Raw genomic sequence first — 18,227 nt, forward strand, 5'->3', positions numbered from 1 at the left:
ACTGATTCCCTTAAGCCTCAAAAGCACTTCAGGAATTTATCTCTATTAAGAAACAGGATTAAAAGGCATGGTGGTTCAAGGGTTTTTTTCAGAGCAGACTTTGTACTGCTAGCTTTTTCTACAGCAGAGCACTCTCACTCACTGTCCAGTTATTAAATGGTCTAAGATAAATGGTGATTACTTTACATTCAAAGACCTTTGCTAGTGTCAGTGGATGGTCATTATATAGTGGCCTGTGCATCATTTGAAGATGAAATGTGCCCTTTCAAGTCAGTTGCAGATATATGCTGTAAAGGCCAGACTAGCACTTTTCACTACAGATTCTAACAAGAACAAACTGATTCATGTTCAAGTGTTAAGCCTCTAAACAGCTTCAGTCTTGAGCCCTACTTTCTAACTTTTGTGTCGACCAAAACTGCAACAAACATCCACAAACTACAGGATATCCATCTGATTCAGTTGCGGAAACTGCTACTCTACTCTTTTATAATTTTACCTTTTGAGAATGTTGTCAGTTGCTCAAAGGCTTCATGTTGTTAGGTCCACAATTGAGACCTCTGAAGGTCTCTGTCTGTGTCTGCTACTGTGCACCTGTCTGAACACAGTTCTCAACAGCATTCATTCAAGGCCTTTTGAATTGTGACACATAACACTTACATGCAGCAGGCATACAGATACTCAGTTTAAATAGATGTCAATATGTGCCACAATTAAACCCTCAGTGCTAAGTACTTCATGTCAGTTTTTTTTTCTCCATATGTTCTATCTGAGGTTGCTTATGCTTCAAGCCTACAGCGCTATTGAACTCTAGAAAATGTAGAATGGTGTGAAATGGAGGCATGATTTTGTGTTTCTTTTAGTTGTTAGACATCACTTTCTAAGTGAGAGCTAATTATCTTTTGCTCAGAAATGTCGCATGGGAATCATATTATGGATCAGGCTGTTCTTATGAACCCATTGTACATATAGCTACGAAAAGTAATGCACTGTAATTATATTTGTTTCACATATTTTTTACTGCAAGCCCCACATTGATTGTATTTATGACCTAGTATAAGACTGCAAAAATGTTCCCAAAAAGTAGGGCTTTCAAACGGGGGAGAGGAGTTTGTTTCCCAGAAGATGTTCAGGGAAAAACACAAGACTTTCACCCAGGAAACGGGTGTTTTTGTCCCGGAAGTATTACTAAATGGGTAACTTCTGTTTTTTTTTCAACTTGAACCAGATTTCCCCATGTTTTTGTGTCTAAGTGACTGGTGAGAACAACAATCTTTAAAATTAGTCGAATATTAAGCAAGATCGCTGCAGTCAGCAGCAGCGAAACAAGCTACAATGTAAGTTACTGAGAAATTGCACACCTTCAATTTACGCCCACAAAAATGCTCATTTTGCACTGACTTGCTCTGATTATTGTTTCAAGTGTCTGACAACATGGAAAGGATCCCTACAGAGGTTGACCTTTTTGTTAGGTAAGAGTAAGATCCTTTTATTTGCATAAAAACTTCCCAGAAGTTGCTATCGCCAAACTCACCAAACTTCATTTAAATAAACAGAAGTTTTATCATCATAAAATACACTTCATTCAAAAGCCATGTTCTTCCCACTGTTCCAACAATCACCACTCTGGTTTGGTTTACATGAGTAATTATGCTGGATCTATATATGCACTCTAAAAGTATTGTTTTTTTAAATGGAGTCTGGTGGGTTTAGCCATCTCAGAGCTGTTTCTGGTTAAACAAAAAGGAATTTACTCTTTAACAAAAAGGTCTATCTTTGTAGGGATCCTTTCCACAATGTTGTCAGACACTTATAATAACAATCTGAGCCTGTCAGTGGCAAAAACTGGACTAAATTGGCGGTGCACATTTGCCTTATAGGATTACATTGCAGCCCGGTTCGCCGCTGACAGTTACAGCGTTCTCGCTCAATACTGGACCAATTTTAAAGATTTTTGTTAACATTAGTCATTTAGACACCAATGCATGGGAAGATAGGGTCCAGGTTATAAAAAAAAACAAAATTACCCTTTAAGGCAACTGGTATTTCAACCCAAACCACAAACTTTTTTCTAATCTTGTTGTTTTGGTGCCTAAACGTAATGTCGCCGTTTCACAGCCACCTTTCTGTCACGTGACAGCTGGTCGCAGTAACTGTCACATGACCGGTCGCCGTAATTTAGTAAGATATCATACAAACCAATTCATGAGAATGTGTTCTTTGGGTATCATTTTAGATGAGAATGCAAGGTGTAATACAACTGTATAAACACAAATATCCCATTATTTTATTTGAATAAATCACCTAGAAACTACATTTTAGAAAACACTTGCTCGTGCTTAAACAACCTACATTGACACCTATCAAGACTTTTGTGTTACTCTGGATTATTTTCTCATTATGTCAGTTATGATGAGTCATTGAAAGTATTCTCCCTTGTACGACCATAGTCTTATTCCAAATAAGAAATACAGGAACAGTTTTAATCAGATACAATTTTGAAGGATTTGGGGATCTTTTCACATAGAAGTGGTTTTATACTGAGGATTATCAATGATTTACCCAGGATTATAGACCAGATTTGTGGAAACCTCAAGTGATAACAATTCACAGACAAAGACTTTGGCAGGCACATATTCTTAATGATTATCATTCTACGGACAGCTGGAAAATAGCCCAGGGTTATCACTATTTCGGCATGTCGGAAGCCTATTATGGCAGTCAATACCTTAAACTATCTGTAGTTGGCAAGCTACACTGCAGCGACCCATCAATACAAATTCCATTCAGTCTGCACCACATATCCACACATACATTGATTGAGTTCCAGTAATTTAAAGACTCCATGTCACAGATTTGTTAGGAGATACAATGTCTCATGTGCTCTTTGCATTACAGATAATACATCATTTGTCAAAATGGTCCCTCACAGTGTAACAAACCAATATCAGTTTATCAAGGGAGCAAGACCAGGGACCACTTATTCAACGTGTTCCCATTCTGTATTGATGCCACCACACATATATTACTGGTCAGGAGGTCTTTACTTTATAATGTAGATCAGGGGTCTTCAGCGTGTTTTAGACCAAGGACCCCTAACCTGAAAGAGAGACAAGCAGGGACCCCTTACTACATTTATATTGTATAAAATTGAGTTGCATAATAAACTGGGCCTACAATAACATGTAGGGTGGCCTAAAGCCTATACCCATTCCTTTTTATGGTGCCCTACAATACTAAGATTCTTTTTACATATTCATATATCATCATGTTTTAATGTCAACATACATGTGTAAGGCACAGGGAATCCAGAAGCGTAACTATATCTGTGGATGGCTACCATAGTGGATACCTTTCCTGTAGCCCAGTAAACGTATTATCGATGTTGTTAAGGTTGTGTCTTTTTGTTGGAATCATATACTACATATTTACAGATATATTTTAATTTAGGGAGAGAAAAAACTTTCAAAAAACTATTAAACACCTGCAGTGACTCTGAGGACCCCCAAGGGGCCGCGGACCCCCCGTTGAAGCTCTTTGATGTAGATGATAACCAACTTTAAATGATTTGGATTCTTGTCTGAAAAACATTGAGAAGGTCCAGTAATAGTCTTGCATAGTCAGATCTCCACACTTCGTCTTCCTTGGAGGAAGGTCTGGTTTAACCCATCATAATTCCGCACTAAGAAAAAAAAAAAAATCCTTAACTTTTTTAAATATATCACACTCGTCTTGGGCGGTGCTAAGCCCATGATGCAGCTACGATGCCCTTGTAAAATAGTGTCGAGAGGGAACTTGTAGGCAAACATGCAAGAACATCCCTGTTAGACAGCAAATGTTCTAAACATATTCAGTCTGAAAAAGGCAAAAAATAGTAGGCGTTTACTGTACGCACAGTTTACTTTTTCATGATGTGAGTCAGACCGGTCCAGGAGTGAACTGCAGTCATGCATTTTGAATGTAATACAGAAAGACTTAAATAAATGTGTTTCTTGTCATGCAGTTGAGACGTCTACACTAGATACAAGAAGCTGCCAAAACTCAACAATTGATAAGAAAAAGTGGTACTTTGTATTCAAAAACCACATATAAAGTCTCACAATGCCTACATATGCAATTCAATGATCAGCATTAACCCTGATTCCAACCAACTAGCAATGTCATGGCTACCCCTGCCCTGTCTCCTTTCTGTTCCCTTTCAGCTTCACAACCTCTGTTTTCCTTTGGCTCTGCATTTTCTCCCTGAACTCTCTAGACTCTGTCATTCCCTATCTCTCCACCAGATGTCCTCACTGTGTTCCCTAGTTTCCCAGTCACCTGACCGCCACACCCAGCTACACACCTGCACCCAATTTCCTCCCCAATTATACATCTCTCTAGACCCAGTGCCTTTCCAGGTTATCTGTGTTGCTTCCAATAGCTTTCCAGAGTACCTTACCGAGATCTGCCTGCCACTGTCACTCTGCATAACCTGAGGTCTTTGACCTGTCTTCTGCCCTTGTCATTTGGATTTATTTGCATGGTAGGACTGCCTTCTTGTTGCCAAATGTAAGCCTGTTGACAATAGTTTCTAGTAGGGTCTATTTAATTCAATACGCTTGACCCTTGTCAACTCTATCATCAAAATGCTGTAACTTTAAATAGCTAAACGACACCTTTTTCTCCCTTCTCCCTTTCTTAAAGTTAAAATACTTCCTTTCAAATTCCTCTGGGAGATCATCTAATGAGCTTTTGTTCATGTAACCTATGAAGTATGAGGCGAAGAAATTGGAAATGCAGCGGCATCAATTATGCATGGAAAACAAAATGCTTCATCTCAACAGATTTAACTTTTTTTGAGTAGTTCTAACCATAAAATGATTATTGACCTTGCGTGGATTCAGGAGAAATAAGATTATATTATTTTAAACATTTAATATGCAGTGTTATTCCAAAAAAGCAATGTATAGACTAATACAAAAGTAATCTCTTTCAATCATCACTTATAACCCACTAGAAAGTTTGTGGTCGGTGGTGTCTATATCAGCAGAGACCTTGCCCTCTGCCTGTATTTTCTCTCTTCTAATTGTTCCGGGTGCGGGATGTTTATGGGCAGTAACAAAGAGCCTTTGGGCCCCACGTGGGTGTGTAACCCCAGCCAACAACAGCGTGCAGGTTGTGCAGCCAGTTCTCATTTGCAACCGCTGTTTTGCCCCTCACGCCACACATCGATGTGCAAGTTTAACTGACATACACACACAGACAGGGTGATGCTCTGCATTCACTCATAATCCAGCAATACCTTCCCACGGTGGTGTGTGCATGTCGTTTTGTGCTTTAGAACATAACCACATTGAAACAATCATGATTTACTGCATTGTTCAGTGCTCCCTCTCTTCATTTACTCTCGAGCTTGTTTGACCACTACTGCACTCTCTCTGTCAATCACATTCAAATAGGCCTAGCGTGTATTGCTAAAGCACAGTTTAGGAGAATCTCTCTTTCTCTCTCTGGCTGTTGACCCGGGGAGGAGGGGCAAACTTGGAACGCTCTGTGTTTACATATTGTAAAGCGATACAACCTTTTTATGCCTTAATAGTCAAAAATCGAATAAATGTTGGAATAAAAAGCTCAGTGATTTTATCAAAGTATATTTTGGTAGGGTACCCTACGTACTAGATTTTGTGAGATGTACATGTATTTTATACAAAGTGTTCTGTTGCGATCTCAAGAAGTTAAATTCTAAACTGCAGACAGCAAGGCCACTGAAAAACTTTATTTTTTACACATTTTTAAATGGCATTCACTATACCTGAGCTGGCTGTGTGGCAAAAAACGCCAGTCCTCCCAATCATTTGAATGGTGGTAGTCCATTTAGGCTGTGTTGGTAGGGGCCACAACTTTAAGTTTAAAAAAACCAAGACGAAACGCAACAGGATGTGACCCCAATGGGCGATTTAAGTCCTACATCGCTGCACAACCATGCTAATTGCCGCAACGCCTGATTTTATTCTGAACGCAGCCTAACGCTAACCGAAACAAAGGTATACTGCACCTCCACAAAATTAGACTGGAATCCACAAGCATGTGAGTGTTATTAGCCAAATTAGCCATCTGTACCCTCTGATGAATACAGTACGCCTAAATAATAAAATAAGCTTGCTGATCCCTTGGAGCTTATAGCAAACCAGCTGCCTAGGCACTGTTCTGAGGGCGCAGTGCCTTGTTAAAATGCACTCCATCAAAGTTTCCTTTGAAGTAATAGCTGACAGAAAACATAATGTGAATTTGACTTGACAGGTCTCTGAAAGAAATAGCTTGTAAAAAATACTGAACTAGTCTGTCTGTAGAAGGTGGGAACCGGGGTGAAGTCAGGTCTCGCAGCTCTTTTGTAAAGTTACGCCAGGACAGAGTGCATTTCAATTAAGAAGTTTTCCATGGCTCTGTAAAAATGTCACAATGTAGTCTTGTTTTATTCATTTCTTGAAGTTAATCTTTGAAATGTCTTCATTTTCACACATTTCCAAACAACAAAACAAGCATCCTTTTTATTAAAGGTTTTCATTATAGATGACACTGGTTGTCTGCCATTTCATCACTGTTCTTGTCATTCCCTGTGCCACAGTAAATAATCAAGTGGCAGTGCTATGCAAATGCTATTTATTTCTTTAACATATACAAGGTAAAACTTCAGACTCTCTTTTTGTGAGAACTGAATATCGACTATCCAGTCAAGATTTTACCCACTGTGACTGAATGTCTAATGAGTTAGTCTCGGGCGCTAGCAGTGCACTATTGCATTAAGACACAGCAACACCCCAACACATGGAACAGTGATAATGTTGAGGTTTTCTGATATTTATCTGCATATGGTCTTATACCTCAACAACTAATGGATGGGTTGCCATGGGATTTACATACATTTATTTAATCTTACTAACTTTGGTGATCTTCTGACCTTTCTTTTTACGACCACCATGACGTTGACATTAGTAGTTTTTAATTAAGCAATATTAAACAAGAGGGTGTGATTAAACGTCATTATTGGCACGACAGCGATGCGGTTCCCTAAGCATCAAGGCAGTGCCAATAATATGATGATAAATGACACCCTCTAGTATAATAATTGTGATTATACAACAACGGTTATCAACAGAATAATAATTGGGATAATACAACAATGGTTATCAACAGAATAAAAGTTCTAATCATACTGTATTCATATTGTGGGGCAATTTGCTCTAAAATCAAAAGCAACAGACAATTTCTAGTCCGTCCCTGTTTAGTTTGCCAGCCAACTTGAGCTACCGTTAGCTTTGTATAGATTGTGGGATATCCCAAACTAAATAATTACCTCACATATAAACACAAAACTGCTTTGTTGGCTCAATCTTGATATAACTAAGATATCTGCTGAATTATTTCCCCCCAGGATTTAGCTCCTGTATGTCTGAACTAGCAAATGTAGCAGGCTATCTTTAACATAGCGCCGTGTAACCGGCACAGCTGATGTGACCCACACATTTCCAATAACAGTTAACTAAGAAAATGAAAGTGTGATACATTACAGATGCAACACATGTCAAATGTTCATTAGTACCAATGAAATTGATGGGTGAAATATAAAAATATGGCATATCTTCCACTTACATAACGCAAACAGAGCGTTGCCCTGCATGCTGCAAATGTGACGCCAAGATGATCCTGTTTGTCTCTTGTGAGCGCGTTCTCTCTTTATTGTTTATGAATATTCTGTTTGACTTTTTGATTTAATTGACTTTATTTTAGTACTCTTAATCAAGTTTTGGATTGCAGATCATTATTTTTTTTTCACTTTTTGTGCACTTTGTTTCAACAGTGATAAAAGCCTTAAAAGTACCATTGCTCCTAGTGTTGAAGCCTCCTGCTATTATTTAAGCTGATAATATGATTTTACATATTTCCCTGTGAAGCATTACAGACTAAGCTCAGTGCTCACACAGGCTGCACTAATGGGAACAGAAATCTGACCGTTTACAATCTGTGGCACAGATGTTATCGTGTCTGTTTACCTGTGCCATCTGGGATTAGTGTTAATATGGCAGCTTCTCACAGTTTAGGCAACTCTAAGAATGTAGTGAAACTCTGTAATTGCTAACATTAGTCATTTAAAAAAACATATTCCTTCCACAGTGCCCTCTGGGGTTGAGTCCTATGAAGGATGGGACTGGGTGCTACGACCACCACATCGGCATCGACTGTTCCGACGGTTTCAATGGAGGATGTGAGCAGCTGTGTCTCCAGCAGCTGGCTCCTCTAGAGGATGACCCGACACTCTACAACATCCAGATGTTCTGTGGGTAAGAAATAACAGATTCTCTGGTTTAAATCTTTAATATTTACTATAATTATTCTATTTCATAACCCTGTTATGTTGAGTCTGATTATTCACATGGCATCTAGTCATGTGAATGAACATTGCAATGTTTTCATTGTAAGACAAACCAATATTAATCCTTGTGTCAATACTGCATACAAAACTGCATTTTGACACTTTACAAGCCATTTTAGTAATATTGTTTTATGTCGGGGCACATTATTACCCCATAAATGCAACTGCAAACCAGCTAACCTGCTAATTAGTGATGGCCAAATGAAGCCTCATGAATCTTCGTGAACCATTTTCTTTATTTTCACTAAATGGTGCCCTTGGTTTAAAAAAAAAAAAAAAAAAAAAGTATAAAGGAATGGCATTTCCGTGTTCTTTCAAACCTTGGTTGAACAGAGCTCACCATCTAATGGTTGCTTTTCATACCAAATATCAGTGGAGTTGTCAACATTATTGGCAAAAGTAATTTTCTTTGTGGAGTGTTTAAATTCATATTATAACTTTCGACACTTCTCAAGAGTCTTTTATGTACAACTATTCACCAGGAATTGAAGCATGCACCGTTAGGATGAGCTATTTGGTGCAGGATGAACCTTGGGAAGCACAAGACGGAAAGAAATGCAATGTTTACACCCCTTACAAACTGTACTACCTTAACATTCAGATGGGTGCTAAATCAGCCACTTCGAATGTTCTCAACCAATACAATGAGCGTTATCAGTTGTTATCACTACCATGGAAATCGGCATTGGCTCAGTGCGATGTGTGAGCTGTTGCAAAACGCGAGACAGGAGGCTCACTGGTGCCACACAGACGCATTCCAGAGAGCTGTTGACAACTCTGCTGGGGAGCTACAGCCAATGAGAGCGTAAGACACGGGTTGAGGGGAAACTCGGTGGAGGGGTTGCCTGAACTTCACTGCAAACTAAAGTTGCTGTTGCAGATAGCTAAAACAAGCTATAAATAGTAAGGATTTGTGAAAACGGGCTATTTTTGCTATGTGAATGACAACACCCCCTAAAAGCGCTCTGTCTGATCACTTTGTTTTATCGCTGCAAATCAGCCACCAACAGCTTGTCTTGTGCATGGTATTATGTCCTGTGTCACTGCTCGCTTGTGTTTTTATGACAAAAATGTAGTTTGGAGACTAGACTCTGGGATTCCTCCTGGTGAAAGATCTAGTAGTGTGTCTCTGCTTGTTGTGTCTCTGTAACTCTTGCAGCAATTTCTTCCAGTGTCCAAAACAAATTTCCTCTTGGGGAGACTAATAAAGATACTTTGACTTTGAACCCCTGTCACCGGCCAGTCTGGAAGTGAGAAACCAAGACAGCAAGTTGTGTAGTGTTAACAGTACAGCGATCTGCTGACTTGGAAATTCTTGTAGTGGGACGTTAGCTTAAAGGCGGTCCAAAGGCAAGAGTTGTTCTTAATGTTTCGGACTGTCTGACATTACACGTCATTTAGCTGACGCTTTTATCTAAAGCGACTTACAATTGCTATATATGTCAGAGGTCGCACGCCTCTGGAGCAACTATGGGTTAAGTGTCTTGCTCAGTGGGAATCGAACCCAGATCTCACACACCAAAGGCATCATGTCGTGTCATATCCACTGCGCCAGCACCACCTCTAACATTTTAACCATTAACCATCTTAACATCTGCAAAGGTCCAGTTTCTTTTAGTTATCTCAGCTGTGAAAACGCCACAAGATCCTGTAAACAGACGTTTTTCTTTATGAACACAACAAGCTTGTTTCTTGCCGTCATCTTTACAATAAACATCATGTTGCAGGCCCAGTAGGCTACATGCAAATTGCAATTTTATTTAATTCACTACGACAGCATTTTGTTGTCACTCTCCACTGTGCAGATGTGGCTAATCCTTTACAGGTCCCTCTGGAGACTGGCATTAGCTTTGAGACATTTGGCATTCAGGAGAGAGCTTGGCTCAGTGTAAATCTCTGACAGATTATCTTTCTGTCTTAAACCCCCCCCTCCCCATTTTTTTTCTACCTGTACTTGGTCTGCTTTAGATGCATTTCACAGTATATTATAGACCGAGATGTCAAAACATCATCAATATGAAAGAGCCTTGAGTATCTATCCTTTTTGAGACGGAGGATTTTATGCCAGTTGAGTAGAATTGATTTAGCTGATTCTTCAATGTTGAGTTGTGCATGTTTTGAACCCAGTGAAAATGCAGCAGGCGATATCTCAGAATAACCATTCAATCACAAGGTTTGAAATAATAATGAGATTGTGATTTAAATAGGGTTGGGTATCGAAACCCAGTGCCAACATGGCACTGTTTTCTATACGTTGTCAGGAGTGTATGTGTTCTGTCAGACACATATGGGATGGATGACTGGAAAATGCTGCTTAACACGTCCTGTGTAGACACAGTTAGGGTCACACGCTGACAGGACAAACTACCTCACAGTCCAGCGTTTCAGAGGTTTAGATTCAGAACTTCATAGTGCAACAGTGGCGTTTGTTATTGACGCAAAAAGTCTCCTTTAGCGTCATATTTAGACACACTTGGTTGTGACTCTTGGCGTCCCTATTTAAAGCTCTGGGTCGGGTCGTACGTTTCACTGACATGCGGCACGAGAACGGTACAGTAGGTTTAGGAAAAGATTGTGGGTGGGGGTACAAGATGTATGTTTCAGTGACACACGGACAAGAACGGGACACAAATCCCAGTCTCTTGGGTGGAAAAAAAAAGTTGCATAGCGGTGTTTCTTTTTTGAAGAAACCATCTATGGTTGATGGAAACTACGGTAATACAGATACCGGCTGGATACAATGAGCATATGTCCAAGAAGACAGCAAAGAGTTTATTTTTATTGTCTCTTCAACTAACAGAATTATTGAAAATCAACTACAATTAAATTAATTTGCTGACAACAGTTGTCCCTGTTACCAATACACTTAACAGCTGCCAGCTTGAAGAAAAACCTGGCCAAACAAAGCACAAATAATGATGGCTCTCATTCATTTGCATTTTGCACCCAGAAATTATATAAAGTCCAAACACAAAGATCGGAGACAGCATATTATTGAATCCTTTATCTGCTGTAATTATTTTACACTCGCCAAGAGACAACAGCGTCCTGTCATATGGATAACTATTTAAATTACTAATACCACACTGTAAAACTGTTACAAATAAAAGTCCTGCATTGAAAATGTTACTTTAGTAAAATCATGTAAGTATCATCAGGAAAATGTTCTTAAAAGTATTTATTAAAAGTAAAAGTACTCAATACAGAAAAATCCTCACATTTTAGAAACTGGAAACGATCAAAACAGTTCTGTGAAGTGTTTAATCAGCTAATAATTTCAGCTGTATATATTGTTGGGTAGTTTAATTTCTAATAAAACTTCTTTTATAAACTACATGTGTTTTTGTGTGCAAAAAATCTTAATTTGTAAATGGACTAGTAACTAAAGCTGTCAGATTAATGTCATGGAGTAAAAAGTGCGGTAACCCTTTACTTGAAGGTATCTACATAAGAGTGACATGACACTGTTATGAACACATGACACTGTCATGACACATGAACCCTAACCTGAACCCTAACCTTAACTTGTCATGACAAACCGAATGGCACTTACTAAAAGAAGCGTTATGTCAAATGTTTATGACTTGTTTATAATGTTTATGACCCGTTCATGAGTGTCATGTCACTCTTATGTAGATACCTTCAAGTAAAGTGTAACCAAAAGTGCAATATTTCTCTCTGAAATGTAGAGTAGAAAGTGGCATGAAAGTACCTCAAATGTGTACTTAAGTCCAATACTTGAGTAAATGTACTTGGTTACATTGCACCACTGGAAAGAAGGAAATGCATGAGCTAATGGAAGGGAACCCCTGTCACTTTAGGTGCATCGAGGACTACAAGCGCGGTCCAGATGGGAGGTCATGCCTGCCTCTGTCGGAGGCCTGCACTGAGGGAATAGACTGTGGGGAAGCAGTGGACATCCCCGCTAACCAGACTGTGTTCGGAGACCTTTTCTACGGATACAACAACCACACCAAAGAGAGCACCACCGGACAGATCCTCAAGGCCACATTCAGGTAAACGTGCAAGCTGTTTTGTGAAGTGAAGCATGTGGGACATGGTTCTGCCATTTGTATCTCAGCACGGAAAGCATTTGGCTTTAAAAATGGTGATGTACTTGGTAGACATGTTTCAGTCATCCTTCTTTAAAGTGCTTTACACACACACACACACACACACACACACACACACACACACACACACACACACACACACACACACACACACACACTCTATGTATGTTAAGGAAAAACTCAGGAGCAGCACAACTCATTCACATACGTGAAGAAGGTTCGGGAGACCTTGGTGACTTACACTGAAGCATTTAATGAACACTCAATTGAGGAGACAATTAAGCAGGCGGTACAGATTAACCACGGTGTGTTATTCCCAACTCTAGGTGTATTCAAACTCATGCTGGAGGTGTTATGTTTAGCTTTACCTTTTTAAGGTAAACCAAGATATTGCAGGTGCCATAAACACAGACGCTAAAGCCTAGTTCAGCCCATCGCTCTCTCTGGGAAGTATGCTTAAGTGTGGCAGGCCCACCGACCTCCAAAAGGAGACAGTCCTGAGACAAAACATTCCCTTATGCAGCTGCCTAGATTCCCTGAATCTGTAGCGAGGCAAACATTATCATACATGAACAGGTTTGGTTATTGGAGCCCTACCGAATATTCTCGTCCCCTGACCTGTGACCTATGAATGACCTGATGTTGTCTAAGCTCTCCCTTTAGTCTCATCATACCACAACATGGTGTTTCTGGAAATTCCACCACACTGTACAGTTGTGAGTATAGCTATCAACCTTTTATTTACACCTGGTATTAAAGGGTAACTACAGTTTTTTTCAACCTGGACGCTATTTCTATGTTTTTGTGTTTAAGTGACTGATGGGAACAACAATCTTTGGTCCAGTATTAAGCAAGATCGCTGCAGTTGGCAGTGGCGAAACAAGCTACAATGTAACTTAATAGGGCAATTGTCCAGCTTGTTACCTTCACAAAAGTCCTTGTTTTTGTCATTGACAGGCTCAGATTATTCTAAGTGTCTGACATTATTGAAAGGATCCCTTCAGAGACAGACCTTTTAAAACCTCTTTGAGAACTTTCTGTTTAACCAGAAACAGCTCTGAAGTTGCTAGCGCTAAACCCACCAGACTCCATTTAAAAAAGCAATACTTTTAGCGTATATAGAGCCAGCATATTTTCACATGTAAATCGGTAAACTGTGTTTATTTCAACCAAAACTAGAGTTGTGGAAAAGTGGAAGGACGACCCAAACCGGCTTTCCATAGTTTTATTTTGTTTCTGTAGACTTTGAAGTGTATTTTGCGATGCTAAAATTACTGTTTATTTACATGGAGTCTGGGTATAGCAAACGCAATTTCGCGGATGTTTCATTTTAAAAAATGATCTTACTCTTTAACAGAAAGGTCGACTTCCTTAGAAATCCTTTCCATAATGTTGTCAGACACTTAGAATAATAATCTGAGCCTGTCAGTGGCAAAACATTGCTATTGACAGGCTCAGATTATTCACTTCACTTTTGTGAAGATAAATACAAGCTGGACAATTGCCCTATTAACTTACATTGTGGCTTGTTTCGCCTCTGCCAACTGCAGCGATCTAGCTTAATTCCGGACTAATGTCAAAGATTGTTGTTCCCATTAGTCACTTAGATTGAAAGATTGAAAAAAAAAATGGTAGTTACCCTTTTAATATGTGCCCTGTATGTGGAGGAGAAATGTATGTAAATCAAAGGTGTAGATGTAAATGCGTACGGTCAGTGCTGCTTGCTTTACCTTTTGATAGGCTTGCTTGATCGCCAGTCCACCTACTCGGCCTACTAAATTAGTATATTTAGATTTGATCACACGCTGAGTCACGATAACAAGAATGCTAATTAATACCAGCAGGATATCTGCTGGTCTTAAAGCATTGAGTTGAGTTTTCTCAAGAATAAGGGCTTAGATAATATTAAAAGTATTATATTTCATTTTAAAAAAAGTAAAAATATTAGCTATTGCCTTCCTGCAGTATTGCTGGTTAGTTAGTGTTATAATAGTATCTGTTTACAGGCTGTTGAGGAATGTTCTACACCTATGAACTTAAAGTAGCATTGTTGTGACTCTTGTGCAGATGGGCCTATTTTAATTTTTTTTACTACTGCTACCAATTTTGATATAAACTGAATTAGTTAATCCCTTCATCCTTTTTCGGACACTTATCCTGATCCATGTTGCGTTATTTAAGTAATTTTAGTATTACGAATTGTGTGCTCTTGTGAAGTACAAAAAAAGTGATTAGAACTAAAGTGATATTATAATAAATAAACCCGATATTGATTCAAGCAAGCAGAAGGTATTCGGTCAAATGTCTTCCATGGGACGCCTGCTGACATTTAGACAGTTACGGTGCATTGGATTGTACCCCAACCCCCGATACAACACTGATATTGTTGTTGACAGTGGTGTTTCCTAAGCCCTATGCATCAGAACCTTTTTCACACTCTCTCAGGTTGAAATGGTTTAAATCACACAATGGTAAAATGGAAACAGCTGTAGTGCATAACCAGGAAGTAGATGTCTCTCTGGGTTGTAAAAACATATCAGATTTGATCAGTATATTTAAAGGTTATTTCATTATGGGGAGAAGAGTTTCAGTCAGATTTTATGTCAATTCCTTCCCAATTTAAAAAAAAAAAAAAAAAAAAAAAAAAAAAGCTAGGAGTGCTAGTAAAGCCTCCCGCTGTCAGGGGTTGTCCTCTATAAAACATGAGACATTCCCCTAATCTCAGGCAAATACTCAAAGGAGAAATACAAAAAAAACTCAACCTTTGTAGAGGTTTTTGGATATTCAACCACACAGGTCCAAAGAGATGCTTATCTTATTTTCATGATTTGCACAGGGTTTGCTGTGGATGGTGCACTTTTGAAGGTGGTTAATTATCACCGGCCGCATGCCGCAATCATTTCCACTGAACTCAGGAAGCCAGAAGGTCAGAAAAGTCATCTGCAGTCCAGGAATTTAATTAGGGCTGTGTATGGATTCCGCCGCCCGGAGGCAACTCACCCACTTAGGGATCCACTGCTGGACTTGTAGAAAGGGAGGGACGGGTGAGGCAGGAAAGTTAATATCAAGAATCTAAATCTCAAATGCTCTGATCTCATTTGGAAGTGCTTGTGAATGGCGAGCGGGGTCTGAGGCAGACTTTGAAAAGCACCAACTGCTTCCTGTGCAGATGAGGTTGGTGGAAGAGGAAGGGAGACTCTTTTGGGAGGCATGGTTAATGCAAGGCCTAATTATAAGAGATGGCAGCAAATGAATTAAAACTGACCCGGAGCCAGTGTGCTGAAATTAAATCTAGTCTGACCATATGAACGTTTGAATGTAAAATTAACAGCCGTTACGGGAAGAGAGCATTGCAATTGAATACCGAAGATCCGTCATGGGTTCGACGTCAGTGGATAACTCAATCTAGGAGTTACTTCAAAACTTTAAACACAAATAAAATTTTAGAAAAAGTGTGTTACATGCAGCAATACAATAAATGCCTGGTACATTTTGGTTAATCTGTTTCCCAAGGAAATTAAATGTCAAATGTAATGCTGCACAGCAAGGGCTGCCAGTCTGTATCGAATGGATGTATGTTCTATACTAAAGATGTATCGTATTATGCTCTCCAGTATGCTGCAATAACACAGAAAATGTTGCATGTTAAATGGAGTACATTTTTGTATTTGGAGGGAGTTCCACTCAATCTGAGAGAACTTGAATGTCTTCTGTGGCTGAGTTTTCTTTTTCAAGTTGCAAAATGCTCCAACTGTCAGAACTCGACCCTAATTATGGGAAATGTAGGATCCAGCGTTTTTCGAGCTTAATCATACAAGTCAGGACATCTGCTACATTGACTTTAACCTTTAAAAAAAAATAGTCTTGTCTCTCGCAAGAGCCATCAACTAAATTGCTGGAGCACTCTTCAAATATAAAAAACAGCAGGAAGGAAGAGTGTTGTTGTTGTGTGTTTTTTTTTTTTTCTTTTTTTTTCTTCTATTTTTTAATGCTCTACATTGTAGATTTATTTTTCTTTTGAGAAATCTCTGAGGCTTTGCAAATGCTATCCTAAACACTGGACCCAGTGGCTAGATCTCTTAATCACTCCCACTCCCTCCACTTCCTGAGGACCGAGGGGTGTGCGGTTAACTGACACTGCTAAATGACCTGTAGTCAGAAAAGCTTTCAAACTTTATAAAATCCAGTTATTTCTCACATGAGGCAAAAGTGCAAAGTTGCGATGTGCAGCCTTCAACACTCATTGACTTAGTCAGTGGCAACTATAATATGTAAGTGAAAGAGCACTGTGGCCTGTGTCCTCCCATCTCCTTTTGTAGATGGACTGTTTGCCCTTGAGTAAAAGAGAGAGATGGTAAGGAAAGCTTTATGTGATGTTCACTGGCACTTTTACAAAAGCCCCTACCCCACTGCTCGGGAGTGTCGCAAAGCATCTGTCTCCATCATTCAGTGAAGATGAAAAGTCAAATTTGAATATTGTGCAATCATCAGTGGTTTGTTTTATCTTCCTCCAAACTCATTCCATCATCTGTGTTTTTTGAAAATCTGTAAAACATACACTTCTACTTCTCTCCTTTTTAGCTACCTCACTCAGAACCCCCTCCTTGTCTGTAGAAAATTGTAAACAATCCCTCCAAGTTAAAGATTTGACTGCTAATGTTTTATTTCTTTTTTTTTTTTGGGAGATACCTGCATGGGGAGAAAAAAATGGATCTCCTCTGTGGTCCCTGCAAGGCTTTGCTATTTAGACTGTCTGGAGAAACAACAGAAAGAGGGAGAATAAAAGGAAAGCAGCAAGGGGTATGAGCAGGCGCCCAGCAGCAAAACACACATGCATACACTTGTGTGAGATGCACGCAAATGCATGCCAACACACTTTTACACGGACACACATGGGCACAGTCGGTGTGCGGATTCCCCGTCTGCTGGGCAGCCAAGCCCTTGCAGCTATGTCTCGTGAGAGCGTCATCTCACACACACACACACACACACACACACACACACACACACACACACACACACACACACACACACTCGCAGAGCTGTTTTGGTTCATTCCACCCAGCATGGCTCCCTCCACGGTTCATATTTCAAGCTCAGCAGCCCTGAAATGCCTCTCATGTTTTTCGGAACGGGAAGCACACCCCACCTTCCCTGTGCAGGAAGCTCCCCCTCCTGCTTCACAGGCAGTCTTGTTATTGCCATTTAAAAAACAAACCAAAAAAAAAAAAAAAACGCAAGGCTTATTTGTTTGTTTTCCTACAATGCAAAATCCAGTCGTGTCATTGTTATTGGCAGCAGACTGCTTGTTGCGTGAGAGGATTTTGGTTACAAAGCAACATGAGATGTGAGCGTCTGTGCCCAGGAAAGAGGTCCGATCACTGTGACATCTCGGGAGCACCAGGCCCCGATATGATCTGGATTCATATTACAGAGCTCAGTGACAGAGTCTCTATCTTCCTGTCTCAGTGGGAGCCAGTGGACTCCAGTAATGAGATGTTAAAAGCTAACCTCCTCTCATTACTCCTAACACTGCCCCCCCCCCCCACCACCACCTCTCCTCCACTCTATTCCTCTCTCACACGACAAGCTCAGAGCAGCTTTTAATGAATATTTTAGTGCCCTTTGTTCTCATTCTGGTGGCTGCTTTGGATCAATGATTAAGACCACGCTCCCACCTGACAACCACTCCACCCAAAATAATTTCTGCGGGCTTTTCATTTTTTAATTTATTTTTATTTTCTCTT

General features: G+C 39.7%; 1 protein-coding gene across 7 annotated transcripts in view; it reads left to right on the forward strand.

The window, feature by feature from the left end:
* astn1 (astrotactin 1) overlaps nucleotides 1-18,227 on the forward strand; it is a 522,070-nt gene that overhangs the window by 185,172 nt on the left and 318,671 nt on the right. For all 7 annotated transcript variants that reach the window (XR_004898191.1, XM_036004756.1, XM_036004754.1 and 4 more), the window contains 2 exons: nucleotides 8,149-8,315; nucleotides 12,229-12,423. Coding sequence is in view for 6 of the 7 variants with exons in the window: in XM_036004756.1 (XP_035860649.1) it covers nucleotides 8,149-8,315; nucleotides 12,229-12,423 (362 nt within the window). In the remaining variant the exon portion in view is untranslated. The remainder of the gene's footprint in view (nucleotides 1-8,148; nucleotides 8,316-12,228; nucleotides 12,424-18,227) is intronic.

The sequence above is a fragment of the Sander lucioperca genome, chromosome 9 (genome assembly GCF_008315115.2).
Source record: "Sander lucioperca isolate FBNREF2018 chromosome 9, SLUC_FBN_1.2, whole genome shotgun sequence".
In the NCBI taxonomy this organism is placed as follows: domain Eukaryota; kingdom Metazoa; phylum Chordata; class Actinopteri; order Perciformes; family Percidae; genus Sander; species Sander lucioperca.